Below are 27,883 nucleotides of genomic sequence, written 5' to 3' on the forward strand. Positions count from 1 at the left end.
CATTAGAAATAAAAAGGGATAATTTTTCAACACATCAAAAACAGGAAAACCTTCTAATTACTAAGAAATATGGGCATATCTGCAAAATATATAATTAGAAATGACCTCTGCAGTGAAACTTATAGGAAAGTGAAAATCCAGTTGCATTTTGTAAGTGGAAAAATGTCTTACTCTGGGATATACAGTGGTTCTAAAGCTCGTGAAACTGCTTAAAAGGTCTCTGAGGAGTATGTATGATAGGTCTTAAAATCATTTGGGTACTACAAAGTCAAAACAATAGTAAAGACAATTATAAAGTTTTATATTATATTATCCCTGATTCTTTAATGTACTATTCATTGCTATATAAGTGCTTCTTTGCTTTCTTATATTTCACCTGGCTGTAAAAATCTAAATCCGTTATTCAAGAACAAAAAGGATGAAATCAAATGGGAAGAATTTGTTTCAGTAACCCTGCAGGAATGGAACTGACACAGGTTATAAAGAACAACAGCAGAAAGTACACTCCACAAATAATGAAGAATTTTACTAGGTGAATATTGTTTCCATCTTCATTTATATCTTTAATGATTTAAGCTCAATACAACTCAGTCTACTGACAATTTCCTTTCCATGAAGAATTATATCAGGAAGCACTGAATTTAAGGTGGAAAGGATATCAGAAGATACTTACATTAACCCACACCTGACCAGGAATCTCTTCTATAAGCTTAGTTTGTCTCTGTGTTACTTTTTTTTTTTTGCTTTTTGGAGGGCATTGGGGTTAAGTGACTTGCCCAAGGTCACATGGCTAGTTTTTGTGTGAAATGTCTGAGGCCAGATTTGAACTCAGGTCCTCCTGACTCCAGGGATGGTGCTCTATTCACTGCGCCACCTAGCTGCCCCTCTCTATGTTACTTTCAACTAATGTTTCTAGTTCTTCTCCCTAGAGTCAAGTAACACAAGGCAAATGAGGACTTCAATGCTACACTTTCCAGTATTCTTGATTTCCTATTATTCCCATGACTTTCTACTATTCCCATCCAATCTGCTAAATAACCTCTGAGCCTAGATCATCTCATCCATCTACCTCTATACTTGTACTTCAGAGTAATACAAAGGAAAGTCCTCAAAATGTATAGACATTAACTATTAAAGGCTCACATTTTTTCTAATTTCAACAAGTGTGGAAGGCCAATCTCTTAAATGGTCCATAAATGGGAAGACTCTGGTCCAGGATTTCTTCCAAGCCAGCTCCCCATGAAAGCTATATTATGTCTTAAGATTGGTTCACCATCTCTTCCTGACTTGCAGGAGTTTAGGACATGATAACCGAGAAGTGACCCAGACATAGATGCATTCAAGGGAACAAAGACATTAAAACATACAAATATGCATAAATGGACAAGGACATTAAACATTTTCTCATGGGAACCTAAGAGATAATTGCTTTCCATTCATTTTATAAACCCTGCCCTCTGACCAATAAATCGGAACTGCTATGACAGAACCCACCTGGCTCATGTCCATCATTCCAAGCTTCTTAGTTTGGCCTGTGCCTATTTTGATGCAGGCATCAATGGCGCCATGAGCAGTGACTTAAGAAAAGTACCTGGTAGAGGAGTGGCCTCCTATAACTCCAGAGAACAAAACTAAAGGTAGGAGGAGAAAGTTAAAGGATTTTCTGTCAAGTTAAAAACTTACAGAGGGTAACTCACAAGGCTAATGAGAGTATGTAATAGGGATTAAAGAAAATACAAACAAGCTCAGCAAGTCTTGGAAAAAAAGCTTTCAGGAGAAAATGGGACAGGTACAAAGTGAAAGTAGAGACCAAGAATGTTATCTAAGATTTTTAAAAAGAATAGTAAGGGGTGGCTAGGTGGTGCAGTGAGTAGAGTGTTGGCCCTGGAGTCAGGAGGACCTGAGTTCGGATCTGACCTCAGACATTTAACACACACAAACAAAAAACTTAGACGTGTGACCTTGGGCAAGTTACTTAAACCCAATTGTCCTCCAAAAAGCAAAAAAGAAAAAAAAGTAAAAGAAGGAGAATTATTTATCACCAATAGTCAATTACAATTTTGTTTTTGTGTCTCTGTGTGAATGAGAGTGAGTGTAAGTAATCTGATACCCTGTAAGGTTTAAAACTGCTGGAATGCTGCTATCCTTTTCCCTCTCCCTTCTTCAGGAGGCAGCGGGAGAGAGAAAGAGAGGGAAAAAGCATTTTATTTTATAGACTATATGATGGTAATATTAAATCATAGAGTATAGAAAAAAGTATCAGGCATAAACTATTTGCATTAAAAAGTGTGAACAGAAGTTTTAAGATTTTTAAAAGTTTGAAAATCTCTTCCTCTTCATTCCACTCTGGCCAAGTAGAGTGAAGAGAAGATGATAAGAAATAATAAGGGAAAGAATTTCTAACAGTTGGCTTTTACACCAGGACAAGTTTAAATTTGAGAAAGAAAAACGTTAAATGAAATTCTTTATGTAGTAGAAACCTAGTAAATCTTTATTGTTTATTAAAGCTCCATGGGGATAAAATTAACATGAAACTGGATATGAACTGTGATTGGTGAAAAACTGCTACTTAAAATAAAAAGCATTTAATACTATATTTAATTCACATATTATTTTTTCTTTCTATAGCAACATTTCTATGATCAGAATAATTAGTCAGTAAAAGATATGAACTCTTCTGTGTTAGCTTTATGGGAAACCTAATGTTATATTTTATCTAGAATTAGAATATATACAAAAATTTATACAAACTACTTATGCTCACTTTAAAATATCCCCATTGTTTAGAGCCTTTCTAATACCAATAGCTTTTAAAAGTACTGTGACCAGCTTCTTAATTATTGCCAATGTAAAGATTCAATTGTACCTTTTTTGACTAAAAACTTTGTGTTATCTAAGAATTCTGAAATAGTTTACTAATCTCATAATACCTCAATACCTTGAGAATTTATGTTACTTATGTTATACCAATTTGGTTTAAATGAATTTCAGTCTTACACGTTTTGTTTTTGTTTAAGGTAAAAAACAGAAGCTATCATTTTAAAACTTTTCAATTAATTTCCTTCATAAAAGTTTAGTGATCATTTATGAATTTTAAAACTCTTTTGAATAAAGGGTATATACTTTTAAAATTTCTTTTTAATCCCTAGTATGATTAAAAAAAAACCAAACCACTAAAACTTTCATTTCCAAGACAATTTATAGCTAAGTTAAAGTAAAGTAGAACAGATTTTGCTATTTTGATTTCATTGTATAGTCATTCCATGGCCTAAGCAAGAGTTAAAGTAGTGTCTGAACTTATAGGTAAAAGATTCAATTTCTGAAGTATCTCTTTCTTTAAAAATGAATATAATCAGAGGATACACAAACTTTGTGAAACTAGATTGTATGTCTACCATTCAGTTGTAAGGTTCTAGTCAGAAACTATTTTGTCTATCAGTTTCCTGGAAATGCAAACTACTACATTAATTCTAATAATGATAAAGTTATTAATATTTACTTTACTTCTGCCCACAAGACACAGATTTCTACTATGATATTATTGCAAGATGATTTTTTCTTTTCCCCTTAATATTGTGTCAGATAGCAAATATTCAGTGTACATGTGCCCACATACTGATACTGCTAAACTTAAACACACACAGTATACAGATCTTTTCAACTTTTTTTTTAAGATTAGAAACTCTCATAAGGTAGAGGCCACGACCTATTTAACTCCTATTACACCCCATTCTTCACTTCCTGGACCTCTTTATTTAAATAATGAGACTATTAATCAAAAAGTTCAAGTTTTTCCAACTCTTTTTTCCCCAAAATATTCATAGAGCTATGTTATCTCACTTTAATTTTTGTCAAAATGCACATACTCTATATGAACAATTCCATGTTACTAGGAACAAGCTAGACAGATTATTAAAAACTGCCTTCAATGTGTTATATATATTATTCCTCCAGCTTCCTTTTACATAGGGGAAGCAGTAAAAATGTAAGTAACCATTATGTTACAGTCTTTTGCTTCAATGGGCATTCTAAAACAATTGAAAACTGATAATGCCCCTACCTACACTAGCAAATTACTGCACTCTTTCTGAGATCACTTTATTTTTTTTGAGTTTCTTTTTAAAAATGCTTTATTAACTTCTAGTTTACATCATTCATTTCCGCAATATTTTGAGTTACAAATTTTCTCCCCGTTTTTTCCCTACCTACCACCCCAAAATAGTGATCCCACTGGATATCCCCTCCTCCCATCTGCTCTCTCCTGTATCTTCCCCCATACCTCCTCTGACTTTCCAGTAGGGCATGGTGGATCTCTATGCCCCAGTGCCTGTATATCTTATTTCCCAGGTACAGGTAAAATAATATTAATAATAGTATATATTATATATATTTTAAACATTTGATTTTAAAACTTTGAATTCCAGATTCATTCCTTTCCTCCCCTGTCACCCACCCTTACTCGGAAGATAAGCAATTCAATATAGGCTGTACATGTGTAGTTATGCAAAATATTTCCATAGTGTATATATTGCAAAAGACTGACTATATTTCCTTCTCTCCTATCCCACCTCTTACTTGTTCTATTCTATACTTTGATTCTGTCCCTTTTCAAAAGTGAGTACTTCCAACTTTCCTCCCCCCAAGCCTGCCCTCCCTTCCATCATCCCCCCTCTCATCCCCTTCCCCCCTACTCTCCTGTAGGGTGAAATACCCTATTTAGTGTGTATGTCATTCCCTCCCCAAGCCAAATTCAATGAGAATAAGGTTGACCCATTCCCTTTTGCCTTCCTATTATTTCCCTCCATTGTAACCATTTTCTAGAGAGAAAACCCACTTGCTGCTTTTTTTTTTTTTGAGGTACCAAAGGTTGTGTTATTCCAGTATCTCAGGGACAACTCAGATTAGTGACTAAAAGCTTTCAGTGCACCAGAAGTGACCTATTTTAAGGCAAAGTCTAATTTTTGCACCTTTGGTCTGAGTTCTGTATGGGTTTTTGTCTCGGCAACAGTAGATTGCTGCTTTTAAAGACTCAGCCACTGAGAAATTCTGCTGCTTTTAAAGCACAGAACTATAGATTCTCCCTTTGGTTTGGGATTCCTACCCCAAAGCTACTGTTGCATTTTGACTGGACTAGAATAGAAGTTAAGGGGTGGCTAGGTGGCGCAGTGAGTAAAGCCGGCCAGAGTCAGGAGGACCCCAGTTCGGTTCCGGCCTCAGACAATCAACACCCACACAAAAATCTAGCCGTGTAACCTTGGGCAAGTTACTTAACCCCAATTACCCTCCAAAAGGTAAAAACAGAACAAAACAAAACAGAATAGAAGTTAAACCTGAGGTCCTTCTCTGCTATTGGGATCTGAGCCACAACACTGCTGCTTGCTCCTGGATGTGCTCTTCATAGATCAGGGCCTGTGGTGCACCTACCGTGTTTCCCCGATAATAAGACACTGTCTTATTAATTTTTTGGGACAGAAAAACACCAGAGGGCTTATTTTCAGGGGAGGGCTTATTTTAATGAACATTGACAGCAATTTTAATAAACAGGTAAATGTGAACAAAAAAATGTACCTTTATTCAATAATGAATTTAATAAAGAACAGGATGATGCGCTCACTGCTGCAGCTCTGATTGGATGCAGCTCGGAGCGCGGCGTGCGTTTCACCGGGGGGGGGGGAACGGTGCATACAGAGGGTACCATAATGTAGCATATAGCACAGGGGATCACCTTCACTACAGTAGCAATCTCAATAGGGCTTATTTTTGGGGGAGGGCTTATTTTAGAGGAATCTTACACAGTAAGGGGAGGGCTTATTTTCAGGATAGGTCTTATTATCGGGGAAACACGGCATGAAGGGTTTTGAATGCCAAACAGAGCATTTTGTATTGATCTTAGAGGTGACAGGGAGGCACTGGAATTTACTGAGTAGTAGGGTGACATGATCAGATTTATACTTTAGAAAAATCACTTTGGTGGGTGAATGGAGGATGGATTGGAGTCTGGGAAATTTTCATTTGTGATTGCTTTAAATATAGGGTCCAGTCTTTCAAAAAAAATTATCATTTTGAGGGAGATCAAGGATTCTTAAATTATTTCTCTGCTGTTTCCCAGGAGAGTTGTGAAATCATATAGATTATGAACATTTTCGATTGTCTCAGTCTAATACTGCTTGCTGTCTCATAGAGTCATTAAATTGTGTTTGACCTATTCTAGTTTTTAAGGAGTCAATTGTTTAGGTAAGCTTCATCATTTTTTTGTTCTATAGCTTATTTTCCTTCTAATTCTTTCTGTCCAAGGTTTCATTTCATTTGCATTTTTGGGCTTCATTTCTTCAAGATATGTATGTAGTCCTTTTGGGAAAATATTTTTTCTTTGAGTCTTCACTTACAGTTGTTATAGAGTTACTCTCTCCTAAGCTGGATTTTTGGCATCTTTTCATCTGTTATAATACTTCATATAGCAGTCTGCATATTTTTTGCTTGTTCATCTTTCTAACCTTAGTTCTTAAATGGGAGTTTTATGCAAAGGCCAGGTTCTGCCTCTTGCTGCATTTTTGGGTTGGGTGATTGGTTTTTTTTATTCTCAGTTTATCTCTACCTCTTGGTGTTAGAATGCATCAGTTCAGAGCAATGAATCTCCAGGGTCCTATATGGTATCTCAGGACAGAGTGCTAGGGATCTGGAGTCCCTGGACTGCTTGCTGCAGCTCCTGGTCTTTGCTACTCTTAGATCAAGGGTGGAGAACCTGTGGCCTAAGGCCACATGTGGCCCTCTAGGTCTTCCAGTGCTCCCCTTTGTACTGAATCCAAACTTCACAGAACAAATTCCCTTAATAAAAGGATTTATTCTGTAAAACTTGGACTCAGTCAAGAGGCCACACCCAAGGACCTAGAAGGTGGTCACTTGTGGCAGGTTCCCTTCCTCTGTCCTAGACCCTTTAAAGGCCCTCACTGTGGGTTTCTGACTACTTTGGGCTTTCTTTATGCTTAGAAATAAAAATCCATGGGGCTACATGTGTCTCTGGTTTGGGTCTGGTGGTTTTGGGAAGCTACTCTCTGTTTTCTCCTGTATTTTCTAGGAGTCCTCTTTTCTATTTGTCTCTGCAATTCTGACTGACTTTTTGTGAAGCTCAGGTGTGGATGAAGTCATTTACTGTTGTTTTTCATTAGATTTCTTGATTGTTATTCTGAACATTATGCTTAAGATTAGCCATCACTTTAATTATTATGGTTATGATTTAAATTACAAATATTAAATCATAAATTATTTTTATCAAGAAAAACCTTTTCTTAACAAAACAGAAAAAGAAGGGATTAATGAACTAGCTATACATTAAAAAAATTAGAAAACCAAGAAATAAACAAACCTAAAGTAAGCACAAAAAAGGAGATATTAAAAATTAGAGGAACTGAAGAGCACTGGCCTTGAAGTCAGGAGGACCTGAGTTCAAATCTGGCCTCAGACACTTAACACAAAAACTAGCCATGTGACCTTGGGCAAGTCACTTAACCCCAATTGCCCTCCAAAAAAAGCAAAAAAAATAAAATTAGAGGAAAATGATAAACTGTTAACTCCCCCAAAATTCCCTTCTTAGAAATGACAACTAAAACAAAAAGCTGGTTCTTTTAAAAGACTAATAAAACTGAACTGATTAGATTCTATTTTATCTAACTGATTATATCAGGTTAGAAAGACAGAAGAAATCAAATCAACATAGTGGCAAATGATCAAGGTGAAATCACAACAAAACTAAAAGAAATAAAGAGAATGATCAGAACCTATTATATACAGTTATATGCTAACAAAACTGAAAACACAAAAGAAATAAAGGAATACTTTCAAAAATATAAAATACCCAAACTAAACAGAAGACCTATTAGAGATCTTAAATAATTCAGAAAACAGAACTAGTTATAGAGGAATTAACCCCTCCCCCAACTCCTAGTCCTAACAGAGTTGTAGGAGAACTCTATCAAACTTCCAAATAACAAATTCATACACAAATTATTTCCCAAAACTGAGAAATAAAAAGGAAATACTCTCCCAGAACAGCCCTAATACTCAAACTAGGAAATGATAAAACAAAAAGAAAACTATAAATATACCACTTTCATTAATGAATATAAACAAAATCTTGTCAAATAGATTATAACAACTTACCGAAGAAATCATTCATTATGACCAAGTGATAAAAGTTTGGTATCCAAGATATATATTAAGAATTAAAAGATATATGTATAATATATATATACACACACGTAATCTATACATGTACACACATATATGTGCATACATGTTTATTACTGGTTGTTGAGTCATTTTAGACATGTCCAACTCTTTATGACCCCATTTAGGGTTTTCTTGACAAAGATACTGGAATAGTTTACTATCTCCTTCTCTAGTTCATTTACAGATAAGGAAACCGAGGCAAGCAGGGTTAAGTGACTTGCCCTGGGTCACAGAGCTAGTAAGTATCTAAGACTGGATTTGAATTCAGGTCTTCCTGACTTCAGGTCCAGTGCTCTAATCCCTCAACCACTTAGCTTCCTTATAAAACACACAAGGACAAACAACAACAAAATGTATGTAAATATGTATGTATAGCCATTTCCTAGTTTATAACAAACAGTTCTCAAAATGTGAATTGTACACAAAAATTGAATTGAACCACATGAAAGAATTCTGCAAAGCACTGATAAAGAGAAAATGCAAATCGAAATAACTCTCACATTTTTACTTCATATCCTCCAAACTGGTAAAGATTGACAAAAGATGGGGATAGTAAATATTAGAGGTGTTGTAGGAAAATAGGCACACGTCTGCTGTCGGTAAAGTTGTGAGTTGGTACAACTATCTTGAAAAGCAATTTGGAATTATGCAAATAATGGGAGAGAAATGCAAATCAACACCGTGATATAGATGTAAAAGGTCTAATATTAATGTTTGGCTGAAGAGAACAAATTGGGTAACAGTATTGTTGTACTCTGTATTGGTACACTGTATTCAGTTCTGGTTGCTACTCATTCATCTAACAAAATTTTAAGTAGCTATTGTGTGCAAAGTATATTTTAAGAGGATCATTAGAAAATTGTTTGATCCAAAGATGATAACAAAGAGGAGGAAGGCTCAAAATCTTATTGTATATAGTTGAAGGAACTAAGAATATTTATTTTTGGGAAGACAAAATTCAGATGTGACATAAAAGTTATTTTAAAATGTTTGAGGAGCTGTCATGAAGAAATGGAGCTAATCTCTTTATATGCGGTTACAAAGGACAAAACAAAGATTATTGAGAGCATTTACAGTGAAGTAGATTTTTGTTCAATATGAACAAAAACTTTTTAATAATTAATGATGTCCCAAAGCAGAGAAGTGCAATTCTTCAGGAAAGGTTAAATGAATAATTTACCTAGTATTTACATAGTAGTGAATTTATGAACATACTAGTAGCATTAATTCAAGTCTAGAAAAAAATAACTAACCCAAATTATGGAGAAAAGTGTTTTGAGTGAAAGTCTAAATAGTTTGACATTTCTGTGTTTCCTCTAAATAATATTGAGGTAGCTATGTGGTAAAGTGGATGGATGTGGTACAAGTGCTGTACTTGATGTCAAAAAGATGAGACACTTATTAGCTGTGTGACCCTGAGCAAATCACTTAACTTCTGCCTTAGTTTCCTTATTGGTAAAATGGGAATAATAATAGCATCTCTATCCCCAAGTTGTTGCAAGGATAAAATGAGATAGTATTTATAAAGAGCTTTGTTAACCTTACAATGTTATATACATGCTACCTATTATTATTCTTACTATTTTTTAATATCTAAATTCCATTTCAATGTTTAATGTTTGGAAAAATACTTTTCTTTGAATTGAACAATTAATGGAAAATGATTAAATTAAATTTCCTGGTTGAAATTGAATGGCTGAAGTCACCTTCAGAATGAATTAGGGAAATTTGGTAGTTAACCATCAAACAACCAAAATAATTTTGTTCTAATACTTAACATGTACATGATATTCTAAGATCCTTAAAGATATATAATGGTACCTAGTCTCAAAGTCTTTGTTTAATGAGATTATATACACACATATGCATACACACACACACACACACACACATATATATATATATACATACACACACATACACACACTCCCATAATAGGTGGTTGTATGTGTATGTATACAAACACACACCCATATATACACATACATATATATTTACATATATGAACATTTGTAGAGGACAGGCATAACTGGTACCTATAGTTTTCTGATGTAGCAAACTGTCATCAGGAATAATGTTTTCCTGAATATATACTTTTATGCTCATGGCTTCCACTGTCAGCTTTATATTACTGGCTCTTAGATTTAACCTCTTGCCCCAGATCTGCATTTCCAATATATCTAAAATAGTAATGAAAATCCTATGGCACCCCCATTTGGCCGCCCTGTAAAATATATTCTAAGCTAGGTTAGGGCATATCAAATGTTTGGTTACAGCTGTTAACCAAAAACAGTATCACAAGTTCATGAGACACGCATTGCATCTGGATTTGTTACAAGAAAAAGGCTTCTATATGTGGGAACTCCACTGGGCAAAGGGGAAGTCATAGGAGAGAGGAAAAGGATTAATCACCTCCCGAAGGGGAGTATTCTTTTCTCTTATGAGCTGCTAAACCACAAAGACAGGATGGTCTGCTTATCTACAAAGGTCTCAGATGCACAAAACAGTTTCTCAGTCTGGTGCAGACTGACTAGAGCCTGTCTTGACTCCTGAGGACACACAGGGAGGCCAGTTTGGGATACAAATAGGAAATTATATTGGTGCAAGGGAATGCTTCATCCTTGGCACATTCAGGGTCTCCTGCACATTCCAGGTCTAGTGTGTCCAGAGAATACGGCAACTCAAGAAGACAAGTTCAGGGGGCCACTTAAAACAGTGCAAGAGAACCTCAGGGTACAAACCACCTACAAATGAGGAAAGTTATAGGTACACAGAGAGTTCAGAGTTTTTTTTTTAATTCAATTTCCCAGATATTTAATTTATAGCTTTAAAAAAATAGCTACAAAGGAAGTGATGTATTTATTATTCAAGTTTCTAGTATACTTTGAACTTTGGTCACAGTTACCTTCTTGGTTATTCAAACTCTAATTCAGTAGCTTTCTTTCACCTACTCACATAATTTTCGCATACTAAAATACTCATTTCCTGGGCAGCCATATTCCTAGGATCAACTTTCCTGAATTATTCCTGCTTTTAAAGCTTTTCCAACTGTCTGCTCTATTCAGCTCCATAATTTGAATTAATTATCAATTAACAAGCATTTATTAAGTACCTAAATGCCAGGTACTTTGCTAAGCAATGGGGATTCAAAGGAAAACAGGCCTTGCTTTCAAGAAGCTTACATTCTAACAGAGGAGGCAACACACATACACAGAGGTGTACCCAAATGATAAAAAAAGGACCAAGAAAGCCCTTGTGAAGAGATAGAGAGGGAATATTTTCTGGGCAGAAACAGGAAACATCACTTAGTACAAAGGCATCAGACAGGAGATAGAATACTGTGTGTGAAGAAAAGCAAGAAGGACAATTTGTCTGGACCCAGAGTGTGTGGAAGTGAAAAATATGTTAAGAAGACTAGAAAGTTAAGGTGAGGCCATGTTGTAAAGTGTTTTAAAGGCCCAACAGAAGATTTTATGTTTAATTCTCAGAGTAATTGCCACCGGCATTTATTGAGTATTGGGGCTATCATGGTTAATATGCTTTAGAAAAACTATTTTGGTGCCTCTATGGGGAATAAAATATATGTGTATGTGTGTATATATACACATATGTATATATATGTTTATACATATGTGTATATAATATACATGTATGCAGATGTACATATATATGCATGGGGAAAGCACTGAGCCACGAGACCTATCAGGAAACTAATATAAAAGTTTAGGTGAGAAGTGATTGAGTACTCAAGTAGGATGATGGTCATGTGAGTGGAAAAGAGAACATAGGTAAGATGTGTCAAGGTGGAAAGGATAAGATTGGTTAATTCATTATCCTCTCTCTCCACACTTTATGAACTCTGATTTCTCTAAAAGTTCTACACTTCACTCTTACTCTCTGTTATGAGAATTTTTTATTTTAACTTTTAATAATTTTTATTATTGGGGGTAAGGGTAGATCAAAGCTGTTTCTTCCAGTTAGAAGTTTATTGAGCTGGCTGAAACCTGTCCCATGGGATATGAACATTTACTTAAGGCCTCAAATATTCCTCAAATAAAAAGCTGAAATGGGAGTCAAGGTTTCCCCAAATAATTTGATTTGCCTTATTTGAGGAAGGATCCCAACTAGCTTTAACTCTGTAGTTTACTTTGAGATATATAAATCTTCCCTGTCAATCAGCCCATTATAAAGCCTCTAAAAGTAGTTTAATCTGTTAACTTGATTTAATTTATATATAGAATCTATTTAACCAGGTCTATTTCCTTAGGAGATATATGAGATTATGATTCTGTTTAAGTTTGTTCAACTTTTATGGCTTAAAAGGATATATGAGATTCCTGTATGTCAAAAATTATTTCTTTGTCTCTCTGATGCAATAATCTTTTAAAGGTTTGTAAGAAACTCCAACCTTTGTTCAGGATCATTTTTCTACCTCCTGAACTTGTGCTTAAGCATAACATCACCTAGGTTTTTAAACTTTAACCTTTGCTTTGTGGTAGATTTATTTGGCAGCAGTAACTTACCACATGAATTCAATGAGGTGATATTTCTCTCATAACACCTTCTACTCCAGGGGAAAGGAACTTAATTAGTTAAATTTTCAGTACTTGTATTTTCAGATAAAATTAACACATGGCATCAGTATACTTTAAATTACTCTGATTTCAGGTAGACAAAGATTTATTCCTAAATCCATATATGATTCAGGGGCAGGGGAAGGCTTGGTTTTTTGGGTATACCCAGAAACTACTTACTTAAGGAAGACCTCCTCCATAGTTGTAACAGAGGCCCCATAGCTAGAAATTCCTAGCTTTTCCTGATTCGTTTCTAGTTCAGTAAACAGTTCTTCAAACCTAGAAGAAGAAGGCAAAGAGAAAGAAAAAGTGCCATTCTGGTTCATTCTAGCTGCATTTCAAGTATTTTGTCACAGTCTCTAGTTTCTTAATTTCCCCCCCCATGGGATAGACAAAAATTAATTTTTATTATAATTATTATTATATTATAATACTCTTGAAGTTTGTATATCCATTCTAAGCTAGAAAGGTAATGGAATAATAGGGGAAGGGGATAATAAACAACTCTGGTGGAACCTTACATTAACCAATTACCTAAGCTAGTAATATTTCTTTCTGAATAAGCTGGATAATGGCTATACCTGGTTAAGGGCAATTGTGTAATAAGTAAAGAGATATCACTACTATCTTATCCAGGAGAGACAAATGGACTTTTCATCAAAGGAAAAGTAAGGCATTGTTGTAGAGGGAGAGAATACTTATAGAAAGAAAGAGACTCTAGTATCTGGGGACCAGGAAAGATTTGCTTTCTAAAAGAGCCTGGTTAGATAGTTGGGATCTAGTCCTCATGAAAAGTTATTCAAGAGGGAATTAAGAGAATAAAAACCTTATGAACATTGACAGAAAGCCATGACCAGAAATAACTGGCACTACAGTAGCTAAGATAATTGTATCCAGCATGTAGAGATCTTTAGCAAAATAGATGAATTTGGAATCTACATATAATCTATATGTCTGTAAATACCTTTCTGTCTATCCTTATAAATCCTTATGGCTAGAATAAAACAGTTAGAAGTTAGTACTCTTATGTGTGTGTGTGGGGGAGGCTTTGGTAGATGAAAGGAAGCCTATATTCCTAGGATCTTAACATTTAGATTTGGAAAGGATTTTAGAGCTCTTCTAATCTGATTTCATTTTACAACTGACCTGACTTAAGTTACAGAGAGGTTAGTCTGTATGAAGCAGTAGCCACAGGAAGGATTATCAAAACCTCAAGTTAGGGAAACAAAGGTAGAAAATACACAAGGATTTAAGAGCAGTACTGTTATTAACAAATTTATGTGTGCTTGGGTATATGGTCTAAGGAAATGTTACAATCAGATAATTTAGTTAGATCACATAGGAAATAAAATTCATTTAGCAAAGAAACAGTTCTGGTACTAGACCTCAAATATTCCCCCTTACAGAATGAATGTGAGCCAACATATATACAAATATTTCTCAAGTTTAGTAATGAGCTGTATATCTCAAATAAAACTGAGGAAAACTTCAATATTTCAAAATTGAACTTTCTCAGAGAACCTATCTCTAGAATCTTTTGCCAAAATCAGTCATAAATATACTTGGGTGACATGAAGGCTTCTAGTATTCCATACCAATAATGCCTATTTCTAAGGTGGTGACTAGACTTCTGAGAAGATGGCAGAATGACAATTGCCACTCTGGACCACTAAAACTACAACAGCTATATGAGAAACAAATAATACTACTAACAGCAAAAACTTAAAAAATTATTAAAAAGTTCTGCAATATCAGAAAATATCAAATAATAAAAATAGAGGAACCAGCTACCAAAGAAGTAAAAAACTCCAAAGGACAAATTAAAGCAGATAATTTATAATTTAGTGGCAGCTAGGTGGCACAATGGATAGAGTACCAGGTCTAGAGTCAGGAGGACTTATCTTTCTGAGTTCAAATCTGGCCTCAGACACTTATTAGCTGCATGACCCTGGGCAAGCCACTTAACCCTATTTGCCTCAGTTTCTCATTTGTAAAATGATCTTGAGAAGGAAATGGCAAACCACTCTAATATCTTTGCCAAGGAAACTCCAAAAGAGGTCATGGAAAATAAGACACAAGTAAAAATGACTGAAATAAAGGAATATTATGACATTTATCCAATTAACATATTAAATAACATATAGCAATAGTGATGCTAAGTTACAAAAATAATTAAACATTATATTAAGTAATCTAAGAATCTGAAGGCTTTAGACTTTTAGGGAAAAGGAAAAAGAATAAAAATAGCATTTCTTTTTTTAGAAAATTAGAATTAGTAACAATGAGACTACAGAGTTACAGATTTAACAACAAAGCGTACTTGTAATATCTACTAGAAGAGTGCTTAAAATAACTTAGGGAAATTTATTTTCTCATCCTGCCCTAAGGTAGTTAAAAAAATTCAAGTTCACAATAGAAATAAAAGTGGAGAAAAGAAATAATTTCATTAAAAAAAGAGAAAAACATAGGATGACAAAATATCAGTACATTTAACAACAATAAAATTAAGTATCAGTTGGTTAAATTCTCCTATTTAAGAAATCCCCACTACATAACAACTTGAAAATTGAAACCCAATACATGATACATTGAAAGAAAAATGTTACAACTAGAAAGCAGTAATTACTTTCTGATTTGTGATGTTATATCCAGTTACATGCTTCTATTTTTTTTTGTGGAAGATATGTGACCTGCTGTTATGTAGAAGCAGTTTTCAAAGTATGAATTTTCAACATTTAAATTTTCTGTCAGGAAATTTAAGGAATGTGCCCATTCTTGTCACAAAGTAAAGGCAGAAATGGGGGCAGCTGGGCTGCAAAGCGGATAGAATGCTGGGCCTGGAGTCAGAAAGACTTAATCTTTGTGAGTTCAAACCTGGCATTGGGCACTAGCTGTGACCCTGGGAAAGTCACTTGACCCTTTTTGCCTCAGTTTCCTCCTCTGTAAAACAAGGTAGAGAAGGAAATGGTAAATCATTGATCTTTGACTTTTCACTGCTACTGATTTCTGCCAAGAAAACCCCAAATGGGGTAATGAAGAGTCAGATGCCCAGGTTCCTAGTGTGAAGAATACAGGAGAAGTAACTAAATAATTAAAATATGAATATCATCAGCTCAACACTCTTCAGACTCATACCTTACAGCATTCTCTTTAGGTAGGATAAATGATAACTCGGCTCCAACATTACTCTCCATTCTGGCATTTGGCACAAAACGAAAAATCAGTTGGGAAATCTTCTTTATGTTACATTGAGGTTCCTTTACCATGATCAAGTGGTATCCCGCACCTGAAATAATTAAAAACTCGAATGAAAGTATTACTTTTTCTATTATCCTTGAGAGACCACATGTAATGTGGCTACAATTGTGAAGAGATTTTTCCTACAGCTTCTAACTGCTACTTTTAAATTTTGTCTCCTCAGACAGTGAATGTTAAACACAGGACGTAACCTAGAAAGAGTATTTTCATGAGTGGATAATCAAACAGGTGAGGAAAACTATTGGTATGAGACCCTACAATTGCTAAATGTTGGAGTAAAAGTCAAAGACATTTGTAAGGAAGATAATTTGGGGGGGGGGGTTTGAGCAAATCTTTCTAATGGTATTTTTTCTCAGGGAATAATATCTATCTAGTGCCCAGGACTAGGTGTAGAGGTAGCAGAAAATGGAATTTTTGGGAAGAAAGGTTTCTGTAGTATAGCTTCCATTCTGCTTCCCTCCCCTCCCATTAAATTTAAACTGTTTTATTAAAGATCAGCAATGACCTTCTTGATAAATCCAAAAGGTTTTTCATAATCTTCATTCTCCTTCACCTTTGATTAGGTATTGTTGAACACCCCACTCTTGGGAATTCTCTCTTTATTCCCCTAATCTCTTTCTACCTTTTCTAGAACTCCATCTTTTTTTCTTTCTTTCTCTTATGTCATAATAATAAGTATTTATTCAGGCTAAGTTCTCAGCCCTTTGCTATTTTTCTCTCTGTATTTCACTCCTTAGGGGAATTCACATTATTCTCATGACTTCATATAAAAGTTTATGCTAGGGGCGGCTAGGTGGCGCAGTGAATTGAGCACCGGCCCTGGAGTCAGGAGGACCTGAGTTCAAATCCGGCCTCATACACTTAACACAAAAACTAGCCATGTGACCTTGGGCAAGTCACTTAACCCCAACTGCCCTCCAAAAAACAAAAAAAAATGTATGCTAATAAGGTCCTAAATCTAAAACAGAATTAAATAGAGATTAATATTAGTAAAAGATTGGTGAGAAGGTCCCTGACTTTTATGTATGTGTTGTATCTTGCTTTTAATTGGGAATAACTGTTTCTAATTCATAGATTTTAAAATTTGTTATTTTTAATAGCAATAATTTAATAATAACTTTCTTTTTTATATTAAAGCATAAGGAAAGTCTTGGCACTCAGACCATGGGATACATAATCCATAATATAGGTACCATTGTTGACCTGGTAGCAATTATACATATTGAAGAAGGAGAAAACAGCCTTTAAAAAAGCAACCTTACAAGCCAAAATTTATAGAGTGAAGGCGTCATCTAAAATCTTTATATTTAATCTTCCAATAGTTTTTGCTCTTCTACCCCCCAAATTTAGGGGCTTGTGCCTAGTCCCTAGCCACTAACTGGGTTACCGTTTGCTCTTTTCTCTTCCTTCTCTAAGCTACCCTGGTAGCTTATCCTGGTTACCAATGGTATTGGTTATCCCAGTAGCCAATCTTAATATTCCTTAAAGAACATTTATGTCTCTTCTACTTAAAAACACACACTTGCCTTCTGAATCAAATCAAATCAAATCCCATCTAGTCTCAGATTTCTATTACTTTATTTCTGTTATCCTTATTTTCCACTATCCCCCCTTAGGAACTTTATTCCAGCTTGGTTTCCTTACTGACTCACAGACCATGACCACTCTCACCTCCATTCACTTCTTTAACATTGCTTTTGCTTCATGAAATGCCCACTCCTCTCCCTCTAACAACCCAAACACCATTTATTCTACAGTGCATAGTTCAAGTCTCATTTCTAATACAAAACCTTTCTCCACTACTCCAGTTCACAAAGATCTTCTTTCTAAAAATCTTACAAAACAATATAAACATTTAACTATACAATATATTGCAACTGTTTTATGTGTCTTGCCTCTCCAACTCAATTGTGAGCTCAAGAGCAATGACTTCATAAATAGGACATGTACTTCCTTTCCCCACCAGTTCCAAAAAAGAATTCTGGGCACATTTCAGGAACTAAAATGAAAGTGATCTATAAACCACGTCCTTTCATTAAGGTTAGTATTTGAATTGGTCTACCCAAGGAAAACAAAGGGCTGAGATATTGGAGATGGTAGTGCATTCTATACATTAGGTGGAAATGAGCATGATCTGTGGACTAGTGATCTGATTTGCCTGACTACAGTAGAGGGTGCATATATTGGAAAATAGTGGTAAATAAGTTTGGAGAGTTAACATGGAGTCAGATAACAGAAGATGAAGGAATTAGGCAGAGGAATTTAAATATGATACAATAGGAAATAGGAAACCATTTTAGTTTCTGGTTTAGTTTTACTGGGGAAATTCATTATGAAAATTATAACTCAGAAAGATTAGTCTGACAGCAGTATGTTGGTAGGATCAAAGGAGGGAAAACTAGAGAGACCATATTTATGTTTGAGGAATAGTGAAGAGCCACAGCACTGCAGGTCTCCCTTGGCCATAATGGCAATGCGGTCACCCAGCAGGTCAGCCTCGTCCATATGGTGGGTGGTCAACAGGATGGTACGGCTACTTTTCTGCTGCTGAAGAAGATTCCAGGTAGCCCTTCTTGAGATCAAATCCATGCCAGATGTAGGTTCATCTAGCATCACAACCTACAGGCCAGAGAGAGAACTTAGTGACACTGATATCATATGTGGAATCTCTTATTATTCACAGAGCCCAGCTTGGATTTGCTTTGTATCCTCTTTTCAAGTTAAGGTAAAAGAAAGTGTTTGAGTCATTTGTCTGACTTAGGTAAGTTCAGGCTAAATCAGAGCTAGTCCTTCCAAGCCTTATTACCATATTAACCCATAACCTAATATCAGACCATTATTATTTTTCTTCACTGATCTTTGGAAATTCTTTTTAGAGGACTACGTATGTTTATATCTCCCTTAAGTTTTTAACGTTTCTAATCAGACAACAGTAAGGATCATTTTGACCAGATTTAGTACCTTAGAGTCTCCTACGAGTGCAATACTGATGGAAAGTTTGCGCTTCATCCCTCCACTTAGTGAATTTGTAAATGAATTTCGCTTTTCTTCCAGGTTAAAAACATTCAACATGTGATCAATTTCACCTTTTAACTTCTTTTTAGAAAATCCTTTCAGCTAAAACACCAAGAGAGAAGATTTAAGTAGTCTTCTAAATTTGAATAAAGAAACTTAGGAATTAGAGCTATCAGGGAAGAACCTTAGAGATAATTTTCTCTCATATTACAGATGAGGAAATCGAGGTCCATAAAAATGAAGTCACTTGCCCCATGCTCAATAAGTGACAGATCCAAACGTTCTTCCCATTCAATGACACTGCTACAATTTAGAGCAGCTTTAGTTTTAGAGGTTCCCTTCCCACCAGTCTTACTTTGTTTTAAAAGGATTAAGGCAGTGCCCTGCACTTTTAACCCCTCTGGGCCTCAGTTATTGATCTGTAAAGGGTTTGGGCTAGATGACTTCTAAGTTCCTTTCCAGCTGTAAATCTATGAGAATACTATTTTGGGACATTCTAAGGGTGCTTTCTTAGATCTATCACACCCAAGCATGTGAACAGAAGAAAAACATTTCTCGTTGGATTACCTTAGCAAAGAAGTAAAGATGTTCTTCTACTGTCAAGTAATCAAACAAGAGGTCGTGCTGGGGGCATAAACCCAGGTTCTTTCGGATCTGAACCATATCCCTTGTGATTTCAAAGCCATTAATATACGCCTGTCCACTTGTAGGAGGAAACAGACCTGAGGACCAACCAAAAGATATCTCAGAAATCTATCTGCAGTAACAACTTCTGTTTCAAGGTTCTCATAAGAAATCAGACTAAATGGATCCCCTCAATTTTAACTAATTTTATTCAATAAAGAATTATTTAATGATACTATATGTAAGAAAATTATTTGGGTTCTGGAGATAATAAAAAATTATATAGCTCCTACTTTCAGGGAGATTATATTCTATTGGGGGAATTGTCATGAATGAAGATCAATAAAATATATGGACAAAGGAGAGATCCAGAGAAAACACATTAGGGAAATGTCTGTGAGGAAAAGACTTTCAGCTGGGGTATTAGAGAAGTATCATCTAGATACTTCCAGGGTATCTACCGTGTTTCCCCAATAATAAGACCTATCCCTAAAATAAGCCCTCCCCTTACTGTGTAAGATTCCTCTTATTTTAGAGGAATAAAATAAGCCCTCCCCCCAAAATAAGCCCTATTGAGATTGCTACTGTAGTGAAGGTGATCCCCTGCGCTACATGCTACATTATGGTACCCTCTGTAAGCACCGTCCCCCCCCCCCGGGTGAAATGCACGCCGCGCTCCAAGCTGCATCCAATCAGAGCTGCAGCAGTGAGCGCATCATCCTGTTCTTCCCCAGTGATTTGCTTATTGAATAAAGGTACATTTTTTTGTTCACATTTACCTGTTTATTAAAATTGCTGTCAATGTTCATTAAAATAAGCCCTCCCCTGAAAATAAGCCCTCTGGTGTTTTTCTGTCCAAAAAAAAATAATAAGACAGTGTCTTATTATAGGGGAAACACGGTAGATGGGGTATCATCTAGAAGGTAGCACTTGAACTGAGCACAGATAAAAGAGAATGGTTTTGAAATTCAAAGATCTGTAAAGTATGCTTGTGCAAATGCATGAAGGTAGTAAAAACATATCCCATCAGTCTTGGTACTTCACCTTTTTTTTTTAAAAATGGTTTTATACACACACACACACACACATATATATATATATATATATATACATATATATTTGTTGCCTTGGACCACACCCTTTCACCCAAGCTAGCTGGAGGACTGGATGGGCCAAATGCTGATAAAGAGGCCAGTGTTCTACTCCCATTCCCCCTATCTCTCAGATGCTTCACTCTGGCTATAATAGGCTCAAATGGGGCCAGAACTGTGTATACTGAGGAAAGGGAGCCATAGAGGACACACTTGGCTTGAAAAGGGTGTGGAGGTAGGAGAAGATAACAAGACCTTTGGTATGGAAATGAGAGCTGAATTGTTCAACTCAAAGTCTCCAGACAGCCAAAAGAAAGGTAGAGGTTACAGATCCATCTGTCTAGACCCTTCTCTGGACCCCAGTAGCTACCTCCAGAACAAGACCATTCAGGGTCTCAATGGAAGGGGAAGTAAAGGAGACAGAGAGGACTGTTCATTCCCCACACCCAGGTAGGGCAATTTGAACTCTCCCTCCTTAGCAGCCTGCCCAGCCCTCCAATAGAGGGGTTAAAGCACGTGGGTCACTGGAGTATGGGAAATGAACACTCTTACCCCACAGTATTGTTTCTCTGGAGCCTGGTAGAGTCCCAGGCCTTTGAGTCCCCTCTCAGGGTAAAGCTGAGAGCAGAAACTTTTCATGACTGACTCCTTTTCACTTCTTTTATCTCTTATACCTTTGATTGGAGGGCCATGAACTCTAAATTCCACATTTAAGGAGGTAGTTCAGCTCAGAACATCTCATTTCTCACTTGGCTGCACTCCTTTGGTACTTCTCTGACTTTTCCACCATGCCCCTGTGTCTGGTACCTTTTCTAACTCCCACCCTAGCTTTTCAGCTTCCTTTTCTGTGTTGTCTTCCCCCATTAGATGGTAAGCTCCTTGATGGCAGAGGCCATCTTTCTTTTTTCTTATTTGTATCCTCAGTGCCTAGCACATTGCCTAGCACTAGTAGGCACCTAATAAATGTTTACTGACTACTGAGCAGATTGAGCTTAGGGAACAGCTAGAAGCTCAGTTTGGCTGTAAAGTATAACACATAAAGAGGAACAATATGAAATAAAGCCAGAAAAATGAATTGGAACGATTATAAAGGACTTTAAGGACAGGCTGAAAAGCCTGGATCTTATCCTAGGGCAATAAGACTTCATTGAAAGTGTCTGAACCTAGCAGAATGACTAATTCCAACCTGATATCTTAAAGCCATTATTTTGACAGCTGCATGAAGGACACTATGATGAATAGAAAGACTGCAGTAGTTCAAGTGAGAAGTAATTAAGATGTGAACTATGTTGGCGGTCATTTGAATGAAGAGAAGGAGACATATATGAGAAATGCTGCAAAGGTGGAATGACAAGACTTGGTGATGGAATGGTGCTAGGGAGGGAATAATTTAAGATGAGTCCAAGTATTCAAACCTAGGTGACTGGAAAGATGGTTGCACCACCACAAGAAAGACACAGATTAGAAGGGTGATGGAAGAAATTTACGAGTACAGTTGCAGATATGATGAATTTGAGGTGTGGGCATGATGCTCAGGGAATGAAGTCCAGTGGCAGTTGGGAGACATGGGATTGCAGCCCAAAAGAGATAATATTAATGTGCAAATTTATTAAGGTGGTTTTTAAACCCTTGGGAGCAGATTAGGTCACTAAGGAAGAGAGTATAGAAAGAAAAGGGAAGAGGGGTCTGGACTGAGCCTTGTAGGATGTGCATGCATGCTTAGAAGGATAATGAACTAGCAAAAGAGATAGAAAAGGAATTGAGAGCAGTATCATGACAGGTAAGATAATAAAGTTTATCCAGAAGCAGAGGGTGGAAAACAGCATTGAAAGGTGAAGAAAGAGAAAGGAAGATGAAGATTGAAAGGAATTTTTGAATTAAGAGATCATTAGTGACTTCTGTTGAAGTAAATTCAATAGAGTCATAGTGCAAGGGGATGAGAAGTGAAGTGGTGAAGAAAAGGAGACTATGAGTAAAGGCAATTCTTCTTAGGAGTTTAGAAACAAGAAAAAGAGATATTCAATATGGAGCTGGCTGGGTCAAGTAAAATTTTTTTAAGGCTAGGGGTTACCAGAGAACATTTGTAGAAAGCTAGGATAGAGCCAGCAGATATAGATAGTATGAAGAAGAGATGAGATATTGAACAAGAATTAGTAGGAAAACAGGACAAGTTTGGCAGATACTAGATTTAGACCAGCACTTTACACCAAATACAACAGTAAGCTCAAAATGAATAAACACGCCAAACATAAAAGTTCTTATCATTCTGGAAAACAATCTGTAATTATTCAAGAAAAGTTAACAAACTGCTCATTTTCTTTTAGCCCAGTGCCATATTTGTACCCCAAGGAAATCAAAGACAAAAAGACAGGGTCTTTATATATAAAAATATTGATAATAATACTTTTTGTGTTAGCAAAATGTTGAAAACAAAATAGGTGCTATTGGCTGGGAAATCATGAACCAACTGAGGGATATGGATATAAAGGAATATTACTGTATTGTGAGAAATGATGAATGTCTCTTGCTGGAGATGTAGAGCATGATGGGTATTGAATATTGCACATGCTATACCATGGAGCTGCTATGCTAGTATTTCTTAAATGTTTTTCTTTGTGAAGATGATACAAATGCAAGTTTTAAATGATGTCGAAGACATAGGGTGGCTGAGATGTTATAAAATTGCTGTTACATGCAACTGGGAAATAAGATATACAAGCAGAAATCCATCTTGCCCTACAATAAAGTAAGAGGTAAGGGGAGAAATGGGGGGATATATGAGAGGGAAGCCTGGGGGAAAGAGTAATCAGTATGCTTGCCATCTTGGGGTGAGGGATAGGGAGAGATGGGGACAAAATTTTGAAATTTTGTGAAAATGAATAAAATAAAATAATAAAAAAATAAATAAATAAATTCTGAAAAATAAGAAACTTCCCTTTTCAATCACATGCTGTAGTACCACTATTTTTCTGGTGAAGAAATGGATGTGATTTAAAACAGTGCATTAGGGGCAGCCAGGTGGCTCAGTGAGTAAGAGCACTGGCCCCAGTGTCGGGATGACCTGAGGGTCAAATCCGGATTCAGATACTTGGCACCACAGTAACCTTGAGCAAGTTACTTAACCCCAATTGCTTTAAAAAAAAATAAAACAGTGCATTGGTCACAGGGGGTTAATAACTCTTGAACTGATACTTCTTCCCACTGAGCTATGATACACTGCTTAGATATAAGTGTATATATAAATGTATAATCTAGTGTGTGTACAACTTAATTTGGAACTATTCTGGGGATAAATGTAAAGACTACATTCTGTTCCTGCTTTGCCATTATGAATAATAAAGAATGATGTTTGGTTTGGCAAACACTCCTGCCATTTTTCAGCATTTCACTAATAAAGTATTAACATATTTGTTAAACTAGCATGTGATTGCTTAATAACAATTTAGTTTTTTTTTCCCCACAGGAGTATAGGAGTTGCTCAAAAGGTTCCCTGTGAATGATACAAGTCACCACTGAGGTATAATGATTTATCTACTATCCATCCGTCCATCCGTCTGTCTGTCCGTCTGTCTATCTCTAATCTATCTATAGCCAATAGATCAACTAGATAGATTTATCTGTACACATAGAGACAGAGACAGATGAAAATAAACTGCACTTTAGGGAGTGAATCCAGTCCTATAATTATTGTTAGGAAAAACAATTTTTTTTATCAAATGCTTTATTAACTTATAGTTTACATCATTCATTTCCAGAAGATATTGAATTACAAGTTTTCTCCATATTTTTCCCCTACCCACCACCCCAAAATAGTTATTCCACTGGATATCCCCTCCTCCCATCTGCTCTCTCTCCTGTATCTTCTCCCATACCCCCTCCAACTTTTCAGTAGGGCATGGTGGATTTCTATGCCCCAGTGCCTGTATATCTTATTTCCCAGTTACATGTAAAATAATATTAATAATAGTGTGTATATATATATTTAAACATTTGATTTTAAAACTTTGAATTCCAGATTGATCCCATTCCTCCCTTGTCACTCACCCTTACTGGGAAGATAAGCAATTCAGTATAGGTTGGATATGTGTAGCTATGCAAAACATTTCCATAGTGGATATGTTGTAAAAGATTGACTATATTTCCCTCCCTCCTATCCCACCTCCCACTTGTTCTATTCTCTACTTTGATCTTTTCCCTTTTCAAAAGTGGGTGCTTCCAACTTCCCTCCCTTCCAGCGTGCCCTCCCTTCCATCATCCCCCTTCTGATCCCCCCCCACTCTTCTGTAGGGTGAAATACCCTATTATTTAGTGTGTATGTCATTCCCTCCCTAAGCCAAATTCAATGAGAATAAGGTTGACCCATTCCCTTTTGCCTTCCTGTTCTTCCCCTCCATTGTGACCATTTTCCCATGCCTCTTCTATATGAGATAGTTTACCCCATTCTGTCTCTCCCCATCTCCTCTCATTATATTCCTCTCTCACCTCTTAATTTCACCAAATTGGTCCTGTGCCCTCTATCTATGTATACCTGTACACATATATACACACACTCACATATGTATTCATACACCCATATACCATCCTATATAGACATATATATGTATGTATGTGTGTATATATGTATATGTATATATGTACATTGCTATTCCCTTCAACTATTCTCATACTGAGAAAAGTTTCATAAGTTATAATTATTGTTTTTCCATGTAGGGAAGTAAATAGTTCAACTCTGATAAGTTCCTTATGATTTCTTTTCCCTTTTACCTTCTCATGCTTCTCTTGCTTCTTATATCTGAGTGTCAAATTTTCTATTCAACTCTGGTTTTTTCATCAAGAATGCTTGAAAGTCCTCTATTCCACTGAATGATCATATTTTCCCCCTGTAACATTTAGTTTTGCAGGGTAGGTGATTCTTGGTTTTAATCCCAGCTCGTTTGACCTGCAGAATATCATATTCCAAGCCCTTCTATCCCTCAGTGTAGAAGCTGCCAGATCCTGTGTTATCCTGATTGTGTTTCCACAATATTCAAATTGTTTCTTCCTGGCTGCCTGTAATATTTTCTCCTTGATCTGGGAACTCTTGCACCTGGCTATAATATTCCTAGGAGTTTTCTTTTTAGGATCTTTTTCAGGAGGTGATTGGTGGATTCTTTCAAACTCTATTTTGCCCTTTGGTTCTAAAACATCAGGGCAATTTTCCTTGAGAAATTCTTGAAGGATGATTTCTAGGTTCCTTTTTTGATCATGTCTTTCAGGTAGTCCAATAATTTTTAAATTATCTCTCCTGGATCTATTTTCCAAGTCAGTTGTTTTCCCAATGAGATATTTCACCTTGTCTTCTATTTTTTTCATTTGTTTGGATCTGTTTAATAGTATCTTGATTTCTCATGAAGTCATTAGCTTCCATTTGCTCCTATCTAATTCTGAAGGCTTGATTCTGTTTTGTGAGCTTTTGAGATTCTTTTTCCATCTGGCAAATTCAGCTTTTTAAGGCACTCTTCTCCTTATTGGTTTTTTGAGTCTCTTTTTTCCATCTGAGTTAGTCTATTTTTTAAGGTGTTATTTTCTTTAGTCAGGTTGTTGACTCTCATTTCATAATTTTCTTGCATTGTTCTCAATTCTCTTCTCAATTTTTTCTCCACTTCTTTTTTTTGCTTTTCGAAATACTTCTTAAGATCCTCTATGGCCTGTAACCAGCTCATATTTTTCTTGGAAGCTTTTGGTGAGCTCTGACTTCACTGTTTTCCTCCTGTTCCATGCTTTCATCTTTTTTGTCCCTAAAATAGGAGTGTAAAGTTGGGTTGCTCTGCTTGCTTTGCTTCCATTGTTTGATCATGTTGCCCCTCAATTACTTGACTTTTGGGCTGTTTGCCACAGTAGGACTCTGCTACCAGACAGGGGAGGTTTGTACCAAATGCTGTGGTTTTCTCAGATGCCAAAGGTATTAGTTGGGTGCCCTCTCTGAAGCCTCAATACTCTCTGGCAAACTGGTTGCATACCCCAGGACTCCACCCTAGACTGCAATCCAGATCCAAGCAGGTTAAATCAAGAATGATTACCCCTTATACTGGCTGCTTGGTCCCCCACCATCTGTAGGCCAGGAGCTGAAGCTGCCATGTGGCAGCAGCTACATGGCTGCGGCACCTCAGAGGCTTCTTGCCCTGGGGGCAAAGAACGACTGCACTCCTAAACTACTGGATCCCAAAGTCCACACTGCACTGACCTCTCACTTTGACCTTAGTATCTATGGGTTGGTAATTCTGGAAACCTCTACAGCTGCTGGTGATCTGAAGTCCACATTGAAGATGGCAAAGTCATCCATTGCATCCAGGGCAACCTCCAGCTATCTTGACTTTTGTCCTGCCACTAGACTCCAAAGACTCATGAAGAGAAAGAGAGGCTAACCATTTTGTGCAACTCTGCTTCACTTAAGTCTAATTCACATGCAAGTAAAGACATCACCCATGATATAATTAGTCCTCTTCAAAAACAAAGGATGAATAATAAAAACTGTACAGTAAAAAAATGATCAATATAAGGAATTCAGAGAAATAATGGAAGATTTGTAAGAAATGAAGCAGAACAAAGTGTGCAGAACAAAACAAAAGAACAATATATCCAATGATACAATAAGACAAATGAAAAGATCACCAAAAGAAAATTGAACTCTTAGTAATGGAAAAACCAGTAAAGGTCCTAGAGAAAAACTAATGAAACATACTCTATTTCTTACAGCAGAGAGGTAGGGGACAACTACTATAGACTATTATATACATTATCAGACAAGGTTTTTTTGTACCAGATGCTTTTGCTTAATTGTTTTTTGTCATAATATAGGGTTCATACTAGAGTATAGGTGGGTGAGTGTGGAATGACTTCAAAGTAAAGGACAAAAATATAAATAAAATAGATTTTGTAATAAGTTACAACTACCAAGAAGCTAAGAGGTCCACCTCATTCTTCATAATGCCACATTTAAAGCTGGTTATCCCTGCTGAATTCACAATCTAGAGATATTCTGGGACAACAGACCTCATTTAGTTGGCCCATTCTTCTAATAGCAATTCTACACAGAACAGGAAATTTCCTAGAATA

General features: G+C 36.2%; 1 protein-coding gene across 1 annotated transcript in view; it reads right to left on the reverse strand.

Moving 5' to 3' along the window:
* LOC138158751 (phospholipid-transporting ATPase ABCA3-like) overlaps positions 1-27,883 on the reverse strand; it is a 177,674-nt gene that overhangs the window by 68,451 nt on the left and 81,340 nt on the right. Inside the window, exons 13-17 of the mRNA XM_069084939.1 lie at positions 19,641-19,795; positions 19,020-19,175; positions 18,467-18,677; positions 15,936-16,086; positions 12,981-13,079 (exon numbers count right to left, since the gene is read on the reverse strand). Of these exons, the coding sequence (XP_068941040.1) occupies positions 12,981-13,079; positions 15,936-16,086; positions 18,467-18,677; positions 19,020-19,175; positions 19,641-19,795 (772 nt within the window). The remainder of the gene's footprint in view (positions 1-12,980; positions 13,080-15,935; positions 16,087-18,466; positions 18,678-19,019; positions 19,176-19,640; positions 19,796-27,883) is intronic.

Source organism: Petaurus breviceps, unplaced genomic scaffold (assembly GCF_028583685.1).
Source record: "Petaurus breviceps papuanus isolate PSGF00001 unplaced genomic scaffold, PetGlider_PUasm1.0 175, whole genome shotgun sequence".
Classification (NCBI taxonomy): Eukaryota; Metazoa; Chordata; class Mammalia; order Diprotodontia; family Petauridae; genus Petaurus; species Petaurus breviceps.